This window comes from Pongo pygmaeus, chromosome 5, assembly GCF_028885625.2.
Source record: "Pongo pygmaeus isolate AG05252 chromosome 5, NHGRI_mPonPyg2-v2.0_pri, whole genome shotgun sequence".
In the NCBI taxonomy this organism is placed as follows: domain Eukaryota; kingdom Metazoa; phylum Chordata; class Mammalia; order Primates; family Hominidae; genus Pongo; species Pongo pygmaeus.
The window spans coordinates 73,076,883-73,095,953 of record NC_072378.2 but is presented as its reverse complement, the minus strand read 5'-3'; the positions used below and the strand labels follow the sequence as shown (position 1 = coordinate 73,095,953).

At 39.8% G+C, this 19,071-nt stretch overlaps 1 protein-coding gene across 6 annotated transcripts in view; it reads right to left on the bottom strand.

Moving 5' to 3' along the window:
* CD109 (CD109 molecule) overlaps nucleotides 1–19,071 on the bottom strand; it is a 395,831-nt gene that overhangs the window by 357,076 nt on the left and 19,684 nt on the right. For all 6 annotated transcript variants that reach the window (XM_063666328.1, XM_063666326.1, XM_063666327.1 and 3 more), the window contains exons 3-4: nucleotides 11,651–11,679; nucleotides 4,364–4,594 (exon numbers count right to left, since the gene is read on the bottom strand). Coding sequence is in view for 5 of the 6 variants with exons in the window: in XM_063666326.1 (XP_063522396.1) it covers nucleotides 4,364–4,594; nucleotides 11,651–11,679 (260 nt within the window). In the remaining variant the exon portion in view is untranslated. The remainder of the gene's footprint in view (nucleotides 1–4,363; nucleotides 4,595–11,650; nucleotides 11,680–19,071) is intronic.

Sequence of the window (19,071 nt, the reverse complement as noted above, 5' to 3'; positions counted from 1 at the left end):
TCTCTCTTGAATACATATTTTTGTTAAAGGCAGTAAAATATGTTTATTTTACATATTTTATTTTGCCAAAAATCTGTATTTTATTATTCCCAACTAGACTGTGACTGAGAGCAGGGGTTGAATATTTTCCCTTAGACTTATCCTCTAAACTTTGCCTAGAAGTAGTGAGTGGGGCCAGTTATTAGAACAGAAGAAACCTCTCTCCCAGAGTGGAGATATGACAGTTAGGGGTAAGTACAATGCTGAGAACTGTGCAGAAAGCAGTCTAATAAGCCAGAAACCAATTGTGAAAACCAGAGACCAAAAGCAAGTCAAGAACAAGCAGGTCACTGTATCCTTGGCAAACTCCTGGGCCAGGCATTGTAATGAGCAGTTGGCCCTACTGTGCCTGCCACAGCATGATGCATGGGAGGGCTATGAAGTTCAAAGGCTCAGGAACAAAGGAAGAAATACAAATAGCCAATAAATACATGCTGTCTAGTAATTAAGGAAATACAAATGAAAACAATATAATAGTGTGTTTCTTCTGTCAGACTGACACAGATAAAAATAATAATAACAATAATTCTTGGTGTTACCTGAAGTGGAGGAAAACGGAATGTCCATATTCTACTGAAACATTATGGTAATGAGGGCATACATTTCTCCTGGACAATGAAGTCTGAACTGACCTCATTGATGGCTTTGTACCTGGGGGATCTGGAGGGTTGGGGGAGAATGAGATAATTCCTCTGCTTTCCCAAGCCTGTCTTGGACCTAGGTCTAACTGTCACCAATAAGGCAGAGGGAGAGAATGCAGAAACACCAGACGTCTACAAGGCACATCAGGATTTGAACCAGCCAAGCATGGTGATGTCACAGCAGAGCCCAGCATTTGCATGTGGCCATCTGCTGCTACGACACAGCCATGTACAGTATGAGCAATACCCCTGTCACAGCCAGAAAAGCTGCAGGCCACAGATCCTGGAATAGTGGCCCCACATGCCCTTCGAGTCACCTTTAGATGGCTCTGGATCTCTGTCAGATGCCTCAACACAGCACACAGTACCTGATTGTCTCAAGCAGTAAGCTCCCTGGCTGGAGAATATGCCTGTGAGAACTATTTCTGGATTATGTGTGAAGGACATGTCTGTCCAGCATGTAGAATTAGAGAATTCAAATCACTCAAATAAAGTAGCCTCCTCACCCGGCCAGGGGTCAGGTTCTGAGTTAGTCACCACTGCTCCAAAACAGAGTGTCAGGGCACAATAACAGGATATACCCCCAGGCCAATAACACCTGTTCCCCTACAAGATCATTTACCCATACTAGCACCAACAACTTCTGGATGGAGAGGTCAGAGCAGAAGCCATGCCAGCTGCCATCAGAGTGTCAGAGGCACTCAATTCCATTGTGTCAGGCCAAATTGGCTAGAGGAGGCCAGAAGCGTGGGAGACACAGGTTATGTTTTTTCTACTGCCAAAAGGCCTCGAAGCTCCTTTCCCTCCTGAGAACACCAGTTATTGGGGCATGCAAAATGAATAATACCCAAAGATGGCCTGCAGTCCCCAATAACAACAATGAACACTCTGAAGGTGCTGTGACCGTCAGTATCTTAGCTACATCCTGCAGCCATTTCTGGCTGGGAAAGATGGGCCCCGTTAACTCTCAAGTGCACTTCTCCACATCAGCCTGCAGGTGGTGCTGTGCCAAGGAGTACAACTGTCTCAGTCAGGGGCTCCAGTTCAGGCTAAGTCCCAATTTTTTCTGAAAAGTTTTGCCAAGACACCAATTATTCCACACTGAAAGATGTAGAAAATATCATAGACTTGTAAACCTGGCCCAAACGTCTGTTTTCAGCTGAAAGAGTTCACATCACTGCTCCCACCTGGCCTCTGCAAGTTACAAGGAGGAAGGCAGCTAGACCTAAGTCCACATTTGAGCATCACCTCCCAGGTACAGAGACAGGAACATGGCCACCCCTCACTCACAGCTCCAAAACACTTTGGGTTCCAGGTAGAATTTTAGTTTAAACTCCCCTCCCCTGGCCAAGAGGGTCATATCAGTACCAGAGCTAACAAGAGGAAAGTCTCTCTGAGCCCTTTCCAGAAAGCCAAACGTGGTCTGCTAAGTCCCAAACTGCACAGAAGAGCCCAAAGAATCTGCAAATCAAAGGTTCAAAGGAAGATACTAGAGCAGAGTAGAGAGGCAGAACTATGAAAATGCACAGACTAATTATCCAGAACCAGCAGGGTTAGTTCTGGGTTAATGTCTAGAACAGGCAATTTATGCAGTGCTAACTTTTATTTGCCTGCAATAGAAGGAAGCATTGAATGTAAACACCCAGAGATAGCCAGACATTTATTAAACCATCTATTGTACACATCCTTTCTGGCATACAGTAAGCTCTCCATATATGTGGGTAAATGATGAAAGATGGTATGAATGGAGTCAGTTCAACTCTGCTCAGAGGGTGACATGAATTTAGAAATGCTATTCACTATGTCAACCTGCTTTATAAACATTCCATTACATACCAAAGGCAAACTCTGAAATAACGCTAGTTCAATTCAAGAAATATGCATTGAACACCATGGCAACAAATGTGATACTGGCTACAAATATATCTTGGCTCAAAGTTAAATGTATACATGTTGATTTGATTGGGTTTTGTTGTTTTAATTTATAACAACAAATAAACTAAGAATAGAAAGATACCAAACTAAAAGGCCTACTTTACCTTCCACGCTACGTTATTCATTAGAATATCTGGAGTAACCAATGTCCTGAGACTAAAGAGGTTCCCAGGACCAGAGACTTTTCAGTTTTAAAATCAGGGGCATCCCAGGCAGACTGGGATGTTAGTCACCCTATTTCCAAGTAATGATCAAATGTCCAGTGTTCTTCTCTGTTTAAATATAGAAAACCAGGTCCAGCTGGATCTCAGTTGTCTTCAACTTGATTCTCACAGGAAAGCACTCAGTGTGCTAACCACAGTGCCTCCAAATCATCAGAGTATTAAGCAGCAGAGACAAAATTACTACCTTTCAAAAGGGGTTCCTAAAATAATAATAATGGCTAACGTTTAGTGAGCATGTACTATGTGCCAGACACAGTTCTAAATGGTTTACTTGAATTATCTCACTTAAGCCTCATAAAAACCTTGTGAGGTTTTATTATTACATATTTTCTAGATAAGGAAACTGAGGTTCTAGAAGGTTAATTAATTTACCCAGGATCACACAGCTAGCATCTAGCATCTATTCTTCTTAGAGCTGACAGTGATCCTTTTAAGATGTTAAGTTAGATTACATCAAGTCTCGCCTCAGAATTCTCCAGTGAATTCTCACTTCACTTAGCATAAGTTTCAAAGTCCCTATCATGGCCAGTAAGGCCCTGCATGAGCCCCACCCCAACCCATCTACTTGTATACGACCTCATCTCCTAGCACCTGTCCCCTCGCCCCAGGGCTCCAGCACACTGCCAGCTTGTTGTTCCTCCAATGCGCCAAACAAGCTCCCCCTCAGGGCCTTTCCATGTGCTTCCCCCTCTGTATGGGCTTATTTTCTTTTACTGTCTTTGGCTCTCTGCTCAAACCAGTCTTCCCAGACAACCCTAGAGAAAGCAACAAACATGCTGGGCGCAGTGGCTCACGCCTATAATCCCAGCATCTTTGGGAGGCTGAGGTGGGTGGATCGCGAGGTCAGCCTGACCAACATGGAGAAACCCCGTCTCTACTAAAAATTCACATTTAGGCAGACGTGGTGGCACATGCCTATAATGCCAGCTACTCAGGAGGCTGAGGCAGGAGAATGGCTTGAACCCAGGAGGCGGAGGTTGCAGTGAGCCAAGATCATGCATTGCACTCCAGCCTGGGCAACAAGAGTGAAACTCCATCTCAAAAAAAAAAAGAAGAAAAGTAGCAAACACAAACTCTCTCTCTCTCACTCCCTTTTTCTCTCTCATACACACACACAAATACATACATATCTGTCCCTTTATAAATATATATTTGTATGTTTATTTATTATGTCTGTCTCCTACTACCCACTGAAAAATAAACTCAGTGTCAGCAGGGACTTAATCTCTTCTGTTCACTGCCCTATCGCTGTGCCTGCAACACAGAAGTTTAATAAATGTTTGACAACTGTATAAATCAATGAAGACGCCAGGCCTGGAACTCAAGCAGGTTGACTCTAAAGGCTGAGCTCTTAACCCAGTGCTGCATGCACCACCTTCTTTCCTATTAGAGGAGTTCCATGTTGGGAGGGAAGCTTATCTTAGGTGAATTCTAAGATATTCCAGTGTCAACACAAGCAGAACTTCCCAGAGGGGGTTAGTAAGATGGCTAGAATTCCTTGCTTCATTTCTGTCTGGCACTTACCTTAATGAGAATGTTTAAAGAGGTTTTGTAAGGCTTGAAATCTGAGAAAAGTGTAACAATGCGAAACTTCACTTCTTGCTTTGGCTTGTATAAGGCCTTGTCTGTTTGAATGAAGACAGATATTCTCTTGGTCTCAAATGATAAGCGCGTACTATTAGAGAATAAAATCTCATCCTGGGTACGTCCTGTTACACGTAGCTCATAAATCTCATCTGCACTGTTCAGAGGTAGCTGGGGGGAAAAAGAGATCACACATCAAGGTCTCATTATTTTACCTCAAAAATGTTTTAATTACAAGTTAGAATAAAAAAGTAAATACACAGTATTATCAAAAGTAACTGCGATGTTGAAAATTTGCCCCTCCCAGGCATCAGAGTTAAACAATTTGTTTTCCCTCTTTTAACTTCCTGCAGTTTGCTCTCCAGTTACATCACAGGGCTCCTGGAATGGGGGACACATAGCCCACTGCTCTCCCTCAGCAGGAGTCACCTTGCCATTTCCTATTCCAAGTGCAAATTCATCCTCCCTAACAGTTATTGCAGGTCAGAATATTTAACATCCTTCAACCTTCTTTTCCACGCTCACCCTATTTGAGGCAGTCAACTGATGAAAGGCTCTTCTGCACAAAATTTGTTTTCTTGCTATATTCTCTCAACCTGTTTTCTGAGATGCATTCTCCTAATGCATCTTGCGCATATGTGTCATAGTCTTGGTAGGGATGATGATGCTGCTACTTCTACTACTACTATTAATAACAGAAATCCTTCCCGGCACAGTAACTCACACCTGTAATCCCAGCACTTTGGGAGACCAAGGCAGGCAGATCACCTGAGGTCAAGAGTTTGAGACCAGCCTGGCCAACATGGTGAAACCCCATTTCTACTAAAAATACAAAAATTACCCAGGTGTGGTGGCACGCGCCTGTAGTCCCAGCTACTCCGGGAGGCTGAGGCAGGAGAATCGCTTGAACATGGAGGTTGCAGTGAGCCGAGATCGTGCCACTGCACTCCAGCCTGGGCAACAGAGCGAGAATTTGTCTCAAAATAATAATAATAATAATAATAATAATAGAAGTCCTACCTTCTAGCATTAGCAGACCAGAGCCATACTGAGCAGTTTACCTGCACTATGTCATTTTAATTCACAACAATCCCTCAGGTGGATATTCTTATTAAAATCATTTCAGACACACACACTACACACACACGCACACATACACACACACACACACCTTGATGTGGTAATTTTAAAATATGTGCAAAAATTCTCTGACTTTAGTCCCTTCAAAAGGTGAAGCCTACTTCCCCAGACTTAGTGATTTCCTTCTAAATCCTAGAATTAGGCTATGTCAGAAAAATAATACCTTCTTCCCTGTTGTCTCTCTTTCTCGCTTGGATCACTCATTCTGGGGGAAGCCAGAGTGGTGTGGTAAGGACACTAGAGAAGTCTGTGGAGAGGCCCACATTGGGAGGAACCAGGGCCTCCCACCAACCACCAACAACCACGTGTCAGCCTAGTGAATGAGCTGCCTCACAGAATGTCTTAGCCCTGGTGAAGCCTTCAGATGACTGCAGCCCTAGCTGATATCTTGACTGCAACCTCGTGAGACTCCAAATCAGAAATGCCCAACCATATTGCTCCCAATTCTTCACCCACAAAGACTGTGAGAAGTAATAAAAGTATAATTTATTGTTGTTTGAAGCAAAGTTTTAGAGTTACTTAGCAATAGACAACTAGCATGCTTGACTTTTAGTTGATTTTCATATTAAAACTGAGGTCCCGAAACTATATCCTGACTCATTTTTGCAAATAAGTTTTGTCTACAGATAGCTCAAAGGGGATTTTCCAATAATAGCAGACATCAGAATGCTATCAATATGGTTAAGAATATGAAGAAAGTGCAAGAAACCACTGTCAACAATAAAATGGTCAGCAGGAAGTATTTAGGGAGAAGAGTACTGATGTCTGCAATTTACTTGGAAATACATTTAAAAATAAGATGAATTAATGGATGGATAGAAAGATGGGTAGATGGATAGATGTATGATAGAGCAAGTATAGTAAAATGTTAATGGTAGACCGTAAGTGGCAAGTAATAGGAGTGTTCATTATGAAACATTTTCAAGTTTTTTGTATATTTGAAAAGTTAATAATAAAATGTTAGGAAAAACAATCAGTATGTCACCTTCAAATGACTTCTAGTGTCAATTTTTGCTTTTCTTCAATAAAGAAGTGTTTTGTTTTGTTTGTTTTGTTTTGTTTTGTTTTGAGACGAACTCTTGCTCTGTTGCCCAGGCTGGAGTGCAGTGGCTCAATCTCAACCCCACCTCTTGGGTTCAAGCGATTCTCCTGCCTCAGCCTCCCAAGTAGCTGGGACTACAGGTGTGTGCCACCATGCCTGGCTAATTTTTGTATTTTTAGTAGAGAAAAGGTTTTACCATGTTGGCCAGGCTGGTTTCGAATTCCTGACCTCAAGTGATCCACCGGCCTCGGCCTCCCAAAGTGATGGGATTATACATGTGAGCCACTGCACCCAGCCTAAAGAAGTATTTATTGAGCATCCTTTGTGTACCAGGATGTCCTAGGTACTTGGGATACAACATGAACCAAAGACCTGTGCCCTGGTAGAGCAGAGTCTAGCCTGGAACTTGCAATCTTAAATTCTATTTTCTCAAGTGATACTTCAGTCTTCAGACTCTTTGAATCAGATTTCCTAATATTATAAACAAGAAAATATATACGCCAGGAACCAGAATATTATATGCTTATAAATGGCATCGATTTCTAAATATTTCATGTTTAAAAATATATTTGATGGGATTGCTCTTCGTGATTTGATATGTTTATCATTTTTAGTGGCACAGAGGCCCCAGAACAGATGCTAGATTGAAGACTGATGTCAAATTAATGACACAGAGGCCTAGAGCTAAAGAAGCCTATTAACCACAAGCAGGCTAAAGGGTCAGAGAATTAAAATAAATGCAATTATGCCTGAAAACAGTTTATTCTACCTGCTACTCTATCCTCCTTCAAGGAGCTGACACTGACTCAGGGGAAACATTACTGACTATCTTCCTGCTCCTTTGGGTTACCTTAACTAATTTGCTTTTTAACTTTTCCCCGTTAAAAACCCCACCCTGCCATATACAAAATTTAGGTAATTTGGGATCCTCAAAGACTCAGTGTTAGTCCCAGGGCAGGCCACCCAGAGATGACAATATGGGTCTTGGTGAATCATTAGACCTGGGAGCCTGTATGAAGCATGGGGCATCACCACATGTCTCGGGGTGTCACCACGTACTCCAGGTGCTGCTCCAGAGTCTTGTGGTGTCAGTGCAGACCTCGGTGCTCCATGGTTAACAATGGGGGCGCATAATGAGACTGCAGAAAAGATTATTGACTTTAAGCAATTTTTATAAAAGTTTCTCTCTCTGTGCCAGATCTGGAGTGGGTTATAACCTGCCCACAGCAGAGTGGACACCATGAGGTAATAGAAGCTCCTGTATCTTTACTGGTAAATTGCCTTCTGCCTTCTTGGGGCCACAGTTACTGGAAAAGGTTCCCCAAATTGGTGGGGGGAAGGGGGAAAAAAAAAAGCTGTTCCTTGATAAGTGACTTCCATAGCTCTTACACAGGAGTCAATTATTTACCCACAGAGATTTTGGACTCCTTGACCACAGGGCACAGGGCTGGAGGAAGGTGCAGTTCCCACAGTGAGAGGCTGTCTGAAAGCAGGACAAGAGTCTGGGAATTGACAATATCCCAAAGCTTTGACCAACAGAATATCAATCAGCCTCTGGATTGGGTGTGTTGATTCTCACTTATGCACGTCTATTTTGTGTATACATAAATGCAAACTCTCTGAGGAGATGATAGCTCTCTGCCTAGGATACATAAGGTAAGCACGCTCAAAAACATTCTTACTAGACAATAAATAAGGATTATTTATTCTAATCTGGGCTGTCTAAAGCCATTTCACCTTCTCTGAAAGATTCACTGCTGTAAGGAAACTGAGACAACACAATAGTATTTATCCTCATATACTTCAGGAGTAATGCCAGTTACTAAACATAACAGAGACAATTTTTCAAAATAAAATTGAGAAATCTAAGATGATAGTTTCCATTAAAAATATATTAGTAATTATACTCACACATGAAAAACATTTCTAATCAAATAAAACCACTCCCTCATTTGACAAAGAGAACAAAAGAAGTTTTTCTGCCATATTGTGTACAAAACAATATTTATATTAAGTCTCAATTTATGTTTTTTATTTACTTCATATTGGGGGTTATTTTAGTGTCTTGAAGTACAATGAGTAAATCAGAAATAAAAAACACATTTGTGTTAACACACTTGAAATATTTATATTTTACACTAAAAAGCCATAAAGACCTTAAAAATAATTTAAAATATTACATTTACAAATGTCAGAATGCAAGTGCACTTTAAAAGGTGGTTCTATTCACAGGTATGTTCTCACTGGGGAAAAAAAGTTGGTTCTGCTTTAATTGAAAACTCATTAAAATGCAGAGCCTTCTTTTTTTGTCAAGCATTATCAAATTTGTCCATACACTTTATTTCTAAGTCTTTCATATTGTGCTTTACTAAAAAGAGATACACTCCAAAATATAATCTCTACTAAAGCTTTCAATAGATAATAGCTATATTTATATACAATTGAAATGGCATAATATTTAAAACAAATACTGGATGTCAGAGTTAGTATTTCATATACTTAAGACTTAAAAGAAGTATAGTAGGCTGGGCACAGTGGCTCGCGCCTGTAATCCCAGGACTTTGGGAGGCCGAGGTAGGTGGATCACCTGAGGTTGGTAGTTCAAGACCAGCCTGACCAACATGGCGAAACCCCGTCCCTACTAAAAATACAAAAAAAATTAGCTGGGCATGGTGGTGCATGCCTGTAATCCCAGCTACTCGGGAGGCTGAGGCAGGAGAATCTGTTGAACCCGGGAAATGGAGGTTGCAGTGAGCCGAGATCACACCGCTGCTCTCCAGCCTGGGCAACAAGAGAGAAACTCTGTCTCAAAAAAAAAAAAAAAAGAAGTGTAGTAGACAAATTTCTAGTTAATATTAGCTCAGACACGTACAGTTTATACTAGTATCATTGAAAGAAACTCTCATGCCCTTGCCCCACCTTCTCCTTTCAGCCTTTCTACACTTCTGGTATGTGAAACTGCAAACACCTTTGAGGAAACCTGACAATTATTGTGCTTTAGGCTGTGATTCCTGAGCTTAAACCCCACCCTCCTTCTGCTATAGGGCTAATATATGACACAGGATTTATTTTCATCTTACCACTGGAATACCCTTCCAACAAAGTTCTGCACCCAGGCACTGGGGCCAGTATCTAATGTTTTAGGTTATTTTTATGCAATCTAATATTTTATTGCCACAAAGATTGCAGGGTTTTTTTCCCCCACTTCTGCCTGCTTATGCCTTTTTTCCTCCTCTTTCTATTATTAGCAGCAGTATATTTCTTAGGAAAGAAAGTACAAGTATATTATGTAAGAAACAAAATAGATATAGCATACTAAGTAATTTTTATAAAGTATTGTTTGAGAGTACAATATTCTCTATGAACCCCCCAAAATAAATGTGATTTCTGAATGTGCTTGACAAGTAACTTTCAAAAGGTACTAAGTGGGCCAGGTGTGGTGGCTCACTCCTGTAATCCCAGCACTTTGGGGGACCAAGGCAGGAGGGATGCTTGGGCCCAGGAGTTTGAGAAAAGCCTAGGCAACATAGGGAGACCTGTTTCTACAAAAAATAAAAAATTAGCCAGGCATGGTGGCACATGCCAGTAGTCAGGAGGCTGAGGTGAGAAGATTGCTTGAACCTGGGAGATTGAGGCTGCAGTTAGCCATGATTGTGCCACTGAACTCCAGCCTGGGCAACAGACCAAGACCTATCCCAAAAAAAAAAAAAAATTTAAGGTAATGAGCAAACCTGGCTTATGAGGTAATGCTGATACTAATCAAGTATACAATGTGTCAGGACCTAAGTCATTAGTCCTCTGTTCTCAGAAAAGTACATATATCAAACTGCACCTGCTGTTGGATGCTGTGGTTTACTATACTGTACATTAAGCATGTAAAGCCCCAAAACAAAGCATAGTAATGAAAGCATAAACTTCCAAATCAAAGCTATAGGAAGATTCATCCTCAAACATTTAATAATAAGATTTTATGAATCTCTCAACAAAATAATAACCCCTTTCCATTTCTATAGCAAGTGCTACAACACTTCCACATCTCATTTCACTCCAGGACATGCTGTGAGATAAAGATGGTATCTTCATTCTCTTTTCCAAGGCCAGGGCTATGGTAAGGTGAGTGAGGCACTTGTCTAAGGTGCAAAATTTAAGGGGGTACCAAAAAATTTAGCAATCGAGAAAATAATATTTTAATACAATATTTTAAAATATCAAAATTAATGCAAAAAATTATAAACAAAAAAGTCGAAGTTTTAAACAAAGACAGGGTCAATATTACGGATTTTTCCTTTTGCCTCAAGTTCTAGTATGTCTCAGCATGGCACTGCTCTTTTCAAGCACAAGGAAACTGAGGAGCAGAGTTCCACACTAGAAGGCTCATTACGACAGAAGCAGGAGCAAACGAGCCCAGATGCCTTTTTTTTTTTAACTTTTATTTTAAGTTCAGGGGTACAAGTGCAGGTTTGTTACATAGGTAAACTTGTGTCATGGGGATTGTCGCACAGATTATTTCATCACCCAGTTGCTAAGCCTAGAACCCATTAGCTATTGTTCCTGATCCTCTCCCTCCTCCCTCCCTCCACCCTCCCATAGGCCCCAGTGTGTGTTGTTCCCCTCTATGTGTCCATGTGTTCTCATCATTCAGCTCCCACTTATAAGTGAGAACATGTGGTGTTTAGTTTTCTGTTCCTATTTTAGTTTGCTAAAGATAATGGCCTCCAGCTCCATCCATGTTCCTGCAAAGGACATGGTCTCGTTCTTTTTTATGACCAGTCCAGATTTCTGTGCTAATAGTCCAGGCCAGTATCCTTCAGTGAAGTCTTCTATTTTACAAGAGGAAAATCTCTGCCAAGAGTTTGAAGAGCCTCATAATCAATCTCCTTGAAATAATATTATTCATAAATAATCTGAAGGCTGAACTAAACTCCAGCCAAACTTACATGAAATGTGAAATGTGTGAATTGACATAAAATCCAATAAAATATTAATTTATTTAGTTCACTGATACAATATATTTCTGAAACCAAATTTTTTAAATGGATACTTACTGATGGAAGAGTAAGTGTCTTAAAAGAGCCTAAAAGGAAAACAGAAAAGAAAACAGAGTTAGCACAATTTGAATATGATGATAGAATACAAACCTCCAAAACTCTCCCAATACTCTTACCTGTGTAGGTGGAATCATAAATACATTTGGTGAAACCAAAATGACATTTAAATGCCCAGAAGACCCAATAAATTATTACATATTTTTGTGCCAAACAATTAAAAATCAGGATTAAAAGGGTATCAGTGGGCGAACCCAAAAAACATTAGGTTCTGCTTCTCTTTGCCATTATCATTTTTGTTGTCGTTGTTGCTGCTGCCCTTGTTGCTATTTTAAGGTTATACGTGCTTGCGGGACACTTCACACACTGTACAGAAGTAGCCTGAGGTTTATTTCTTGTCCTCATACCCTCGTGATAAAGGAAGAAAGGAAGGCATTAGTCATGTCAGGGGTAGGCTGGGACTCAAAACTGACTCATGAGTACTGGGGTGACGCAGACTTTTTTTCGTGTAAAGTTTCTATACATAGGACTGCTAATTAAACTCATGCCAATTTCTCATCAGATCCATTTATTTCAAGGGGAAAAATAGTTTCATGTTAAAAATAAGAGAACTTGTCCAAAGTTCCTATCGAAGACGGCAGGCCCTTGGGAAATAAAATGGAGCAAAAGATGATTTTAAAGAGAGAGAAGGAAATAATAGGCTCCGGTTCCTTCATTCATTTAAAAACTAGCACAATGTGCAAGACAGACAAGATCCCTCTCCTCCAGGAAGCCAAATGGGTCTATCATGTGAGAGCAGAGGCACCAGAGCACAGCACAGTACACAGCAGGGGTTAACCTAGCAGCATCTGGCATCAGACCACATCAAGAATTTGATACCTACTGGCCCTGTCCTTGAACAAATTACCTGATTCTCTAGCTCAATTTTTTTCATCCATAAGATGAGGATGCTAATAATCATACCAATCTCATGAGGTGGTTGTAAGGAATAAGTATGTTGATATCCGTAAAGCATACAGAACAGTTCCTGACACATAGAAAACACTTGATATATATTAGCTATTATAGTGTCAAAAAGCTGGAAGAGTTTTCCATTGGAGATGTCATATGCCCCTATAGACGTGGTCTTCAAATTTTTATGATAGAGTACTCCATCAATAAAAATACTTGGTATACCTTACCAGTGTCAAATTAGATTTATAAAATTATATACATGTATTTTCTCAACCAAAATATTAAACATTAGAAAAACTTTATAGCCAGGCACAGTGGCTCACACCTGTAATCCCAGCACTTTGGGAGACTGAGGCAGACAGAACACCTGAAGTCAGGAGTTCGAGACCAGCCTGGCCAACATGGCAAAACCCCATCTCCACTAAAAACTACACAAATTAGCCAGGCATAGTGGCACGCCTGTAGTCCCAGCTACTTGGGAGGCTGAGGAAGGAGGATTGCTTGAACCCAGGAGGTGGAAGTTGCAGTGAGCTGAGATCACATCACTGCACTACAGCCTGGGCAACAGAGTGAGACTCTGTCTCAAAAATAAATAAATCAATCAATAAAAAGAAAAAGAGAAACACTTTAACTTCTTAGCTTTGCTTAATAAAATAATAGAAATAAAAATTACTGGCTGGGCGTGGGTGGCTCATGCCTGTAATCCCAGCACTTTGGGAGGCCAAGGCAGGCGGATCATGAGGTCAGGAGATCGAGACCATCCTGGCTAACATGGTGAAACCCTGTCTCTACTAAAAATACCAAAAATTAGCCGGGTGTGGTGGTGGGCGCCTGTAGTCCTAGCTACTCAGGAGGCTGAGGCAGGAGAATGGTGTGAACCCAGGAGGCGGAACATGCAGCGAGCCGAGATCGTGCCACTGCACTCCAGCCTGTGCTACAGAGGGAGACTCCATCTCAAAAAAAAATAAATAAATAAAAATTACTACATTTTCTACTTCCATCCTTATAAATGGTCTTATATACTCTTAGACGTGTGCACACTCACTTTGAAGACTACCACCCCAGTGGGCCTCCGTGAAATACAAGTATGTTTTCAGGAACAGATAAGTAATTCATCACCATCACTTACCACCTAGCACAGATCAGTTCACCTAATAACTGTCATCATAGGAAGCAAAGAGCAAGACTCTTAAATAACATGATATTGAACATGATGTTTCAAAAAGGTGAAGGAAGTGTCGTGGAACAGATATACATAGTACAGGTAGGACAAGGAGCACATTGGAGGGATGAAGGGAAGGCACCTAGAGAAAATGATGCCAGTGTCTAGGGTTGTAGGATATGGAGACATTAGCCATATGAGCAAAGAGGGATACAATGTTACAGGCAGAAGAGCAGCAAATGCAAAGCAGTGGAGATCAACCTGAGTCTACCAAACCAAAGAGCTGGGTGAGCAAAGACCACAGCCAGAAAGAGAACAGTAGCCAGGAGGCCTGGCCCGATCAAAAGCGGCTCTTTGGACAAGATGAGGCCTCACCAGGATTATCCCAGTTGACACTGTTATTCCAGCATCCTGATTTAGCATTTGTCCTGGATCTTTTTGGTTAGCAAAATATTATTCTAGGATGGGTTTAATGTGCACATAAATTAACTTTGAAAATGTTTTATTCTTTAATTGACAAGTAATAATTGAATATATTTATGGTATACCACATATAGATGATAGATGTATACCTTATGGAATGAGGCATACCTTATGGAATGGCTAAACCACACTATTTAACATGTGCCTTACCTCACATAACTACCTGTGGAAAGGAACAATTAAAATCTACTCTCAGCAATTTTTAAGTATACAATATGTTGATATTAACCATAGTCACCATGCTGTACACTAGATCTCTTGAAATTATTCCTCCCGTATAACTGAAATTTTGTGTCTATTGATCAACATCTCCCCATTCCTTTCACCTTCTGGTAACTGCCATTTTACCCTTTGTTTCTATGAGCTCATCTTTTTTTACCCTCCACATATAAGTGAGATCATGCAATATTTGTTTTTCTGTGCTTGGCTTATTTCACTTAACATAATGTCCTCCAGGTTCATCCATGTCACTGAAAATGACAGGACCTCCTTCTTTTTACATTTTTTTGGTAAAAAAAAAAATGGCTGAATAGTGTTCCATTATGTATATATACCACACTTTCTTTATCCATTTATCCATTGATGGACACTGACATCGATTCCATATCTTAGATATTGGGAATAATGCTGCAGTGGATGTGGGGGTGCAGCTATCTCTTCAACATACTGATTTCATATCTTTGGATATACACCAGTTGTGCTTTGGGAGTATCTTACCTTGTAGGAAGAAACTTCTGTTCATTAAGCTTACTTTTAATGGGAAAGATTTATTATATTCTATACTGAATTGAAGTGAAATTGAAAAGCCCTAGGATATTTCAGCAAGTAAACTTGGTAAAACTTTCAAAGGAACCATAAATAGAGACAATTTACTGGACAAATTTTGTCCTGTAAAAACATTTGTTGAAGAGAAGCATGGGGCTCTGCAAGCAGACCCTGTGAAATATTTGGGCTGAAACATTTAAATATTGCAATACGGGGGTGTTGGGGGATGGAATTGAGAATACCATCCATGTAGCAGAATTTGTTCTGATCTTATCAGGTACCTGAGCATGTGTGGAGAGGGTGTTTTCTTAATTGAAAATATTACGGTCAGATCACTTGAATAATAAAATAAATAATGGGTTACAACCTACTGAATACAACAAGAATCTATGAGTTCATGCTGATGTACAATTAAATACATGACTGAGTCAAAGAGAAGAAAGAGTTATTCCTTACCACAGAATTCCAACTAATAAATGTAGAAGGAATCGTGGAATTCAAAAATTTCACAACTATCACAAAAATAATGGCAATAATCATCAATCTAGCATGTACAGGCTAAATGAGAATTGTGAGAAATAATAAACCATTGTTTTTTTAATCTACTAAGTCTGGGGGCGGCTTGTTTCACAGCAACAGTTCACTGGAACACTACAGAAATGAGCAAGATTAACTAGCAACTCTTTAAAGCTGCTCAATCACATACAGGAGCCTCTAAATACATGTGGCTATTGAGCCACTGAAATAAGCAGCAAGTATAAAATACACCCCATATTTCTGAGACTTACAACCAAAAAAAATGTAAAATGTCATGTCAATAATTTTATAGTGATTAAATGTTGAACTAATAATACTTGTAAATTATTGGGTTAAATAAAATATATTATTACAATTAATTTCACCTGTTTCTCTTTTTTTTTAGTGCAGCTACTAGAAAATTTCCAATAACTTATGTAGTTGACTTATACTTGTACTGGACAGAACTGGTTGCGGGGATAGAAGACTTAAATTTGTGTTTAGCAACAATGAAACAACCAACAGATCAGACAGAATGCAAATTTTTAGTTATATGAATAAAATAATAATAATAGTATATACCACTTACAGAGTGTTCTAAAGCATTACATACATTAACGAGTTTAAAGCTCACAACAATACTATTAAGTATTATTACCCTTATTTTACAAATGAGAACACTGAGACACAGAGATGTGAAATGACTTGCTCAGGGTCACACAGACAAAAAGTAGTGGGACCAAGCTTCTGACCCTGACCACCTGACTCGTGGGTCTGAGCTCTAAACCACTGCTCTGCGCTGACTCTGAATATAAAAAAAAAAAATAGTTGTATGCACATCAATCAATGTGACACATCATATCAACAGAATGAAGGGCAAAAACTATATGACTGTTTCAATTGATACTTAAAAAAAATTTGGTAAAATTCAGCACCTCTTCATGATAAAAACCCTCAAAAAACTGCATATAGAAGGAACATACCTCAACATAAAAAAAGCCATATATGACAGACCCACAGCTAGTATCATACTAAATGGGGAAAAACTGAAAGCCTTTCCTCCAAGATCAGGAAGATGACAAGAATGCCCACTTTCACCACTGTTACTCAACATATACTGGAAGTCCTAGCTAGAGCAATCAGACAAGAGAAAGAAATGAAGGGCAGGCAAATTGGAAAGGAAGAAGTCAAATTATTCTTGTTCGCAGGTGATATAATATTTTTAATTAATTTATTTTTTAAAGATAAATAGACACAGGGTCTCCCTATGTTGCCGAGGCTGGTCTCAGACTCCAGGGCTCAAGTGATCTGGCCCTCCTCCACCTCCCAAAGTGCTGGGATTACAGGCATGAGTCACCACGCCCAGCCAATATGATCTTATATTTGGAAAAACCTAAAGATGCCACCAAAACACGATTAGAACTGATAAACTCAGTCTAGTTGCAGGATACAAAATCAACATACAAGAATCAGTAGAAGCTGGGCGCGGTGGCTCACGCCTGTAATCCCAGCACTTTGGGAGGCCAAGGCGGGCGGATCACAAGGTCAGGAGATCGAGACCGTCCTGGTTAACATGGTGAAATCCCGTCTCTACTAAAAATACAAAAAATTAGCCGGGCATGGTTGCAGGCACCTGTAGTCCCAGCTACTTGGGAGTCTGAGGCAGGAGAATGGCCTGAACCCGGAAGGCGGAGCTTGCAGTGAGCCATGATTGTGCCACTGCACTCCAGCCTGGGTGACAGAGCGAGACTCCATCTGAAAAAAAAAAGAATCAGTAGAATTTCTATATGCCAGCAGTGAACAATCTGAAAAAGAAGTCAAGAAAGTAATCCCATTTACAATAGCAGCAAATAAAGTTAAATACCCAGGCATTAACTTAATCAAAGAAGTGAAAAATCTGTACAATGAAAAGTATAAAACACTGATAAAAAAATTGAAGATGACACCAAAAAAATGAAAAGATATTCCATGTTCATGGATTGAAATTATCAATATTGTTAAAATGTCCATGTTGCCTAAAGCAATCTACAGATTTAATGCGATCTCTATCAAATTACCAATGGCATTCTTCACAGAAATAGAAAAAACAATCCTAAAATTTTTATGGAACCACCAAAGACCTAGAATAGCCAAAGCTATACTGAGAAAGAAAAAAAAAAAACAAAAAAAAGGAGAAATCACATTATCTGACTTCAAATTATGCTACAGAGCTATAGTAACCAAAACAGCATGATATTGGCATAAAAACAGACACACGACCAATGGAAAACAATAGAGAACCCAGAAGCAAATCCACACACCTACAGTGAACTCATTTTTGACAAAGGTGCCAAGAACATATATTGAGGAAAAGATAGTCTCTTCAATAAATGGTGCTAGGAAAACTAGATGTCCGTATGCAGACAAATGAAACTAGACCCTACCTCTCACCATACACTAAAATCAAATCAAAATGGATTAAAGACTTAAACCTAAAACCTAAAACTGTGAAACTACTAAAAGAAAACTTTGGAGGAGCTCTCCAGGACACTGAACTGGGGAAAGATTTCTTGAGCAATATCCCACCAGCACAGGCAACCAAAGCAAAAATCGACAAATGGGATCACATCAAGTTAAAAAGCTTCTGCGCAATAAAGGAAACAATCAACAAAATGAAGATACAACTCAGAATGAGAGAAAATCTTTGTAACTACTCATCTCACAAGGGATTAATAACCAAAACACATAAGGAGCTCAAATAACTCTACAGGAAAAAATCTAATAATCCAATTAAAAATGGGAAAAAGATCTGAATAGACATTTCTCAAAAGAAGACATACAAATGGCAAACAGGTATATGAAAAGGCCCTCTCAATACCATTGATCATTAGAGAAATGCAAATCAAAACTACAATGAGACATCATATCACCCCAGTTAAAATGGCTTTTATCCAAAGGACAGGCAGTAACAAATGCTGGTGAGGATGTGGAGGAAAGGGAACCCTCGTACACTGTTGATGGAAATGAAAATTAGCACAACCACTATGGAGAACAGTTTGGAGGTTCCTCATAAAACTAAAAATAGAGCTACCATACAATCCAGCAATCCCACTGCTGAGTATATACCCAAAAGAAAGGAAATCAGTATATCAAAGAGCTAACTTCACTCCCATGTTTGTTACACCACTGTTCGTAATGGCTAAGATTTGGAAGCAACCTAAGTGTCCATCAACAAATGAATGGATAAAGAAAATGTGGTACATGTACACAATGAAGTACTACTCAGCCGTAAAAATGAATGAGATCCTGTCATTTGCAACAACATGGATGGAACTGAAGGTCATTATGTTAAGTGAAATAAGACAAACACAGAAAGACAAACTTTGCATGTTCTCACTTATTTGTGATAGCTAAAAATTAAAACAATTGAACTAATGGAGATAGAGAGCAGAAGGATGGTTACCAGAGGCTGGGGAGAGTAGTGAAGGGTTAGGGAGCAAGTGAGGATGGTTAATGGGCACAAAAAGTAGTTAGAAAAATGAATAAGACCTAGTATTTGATA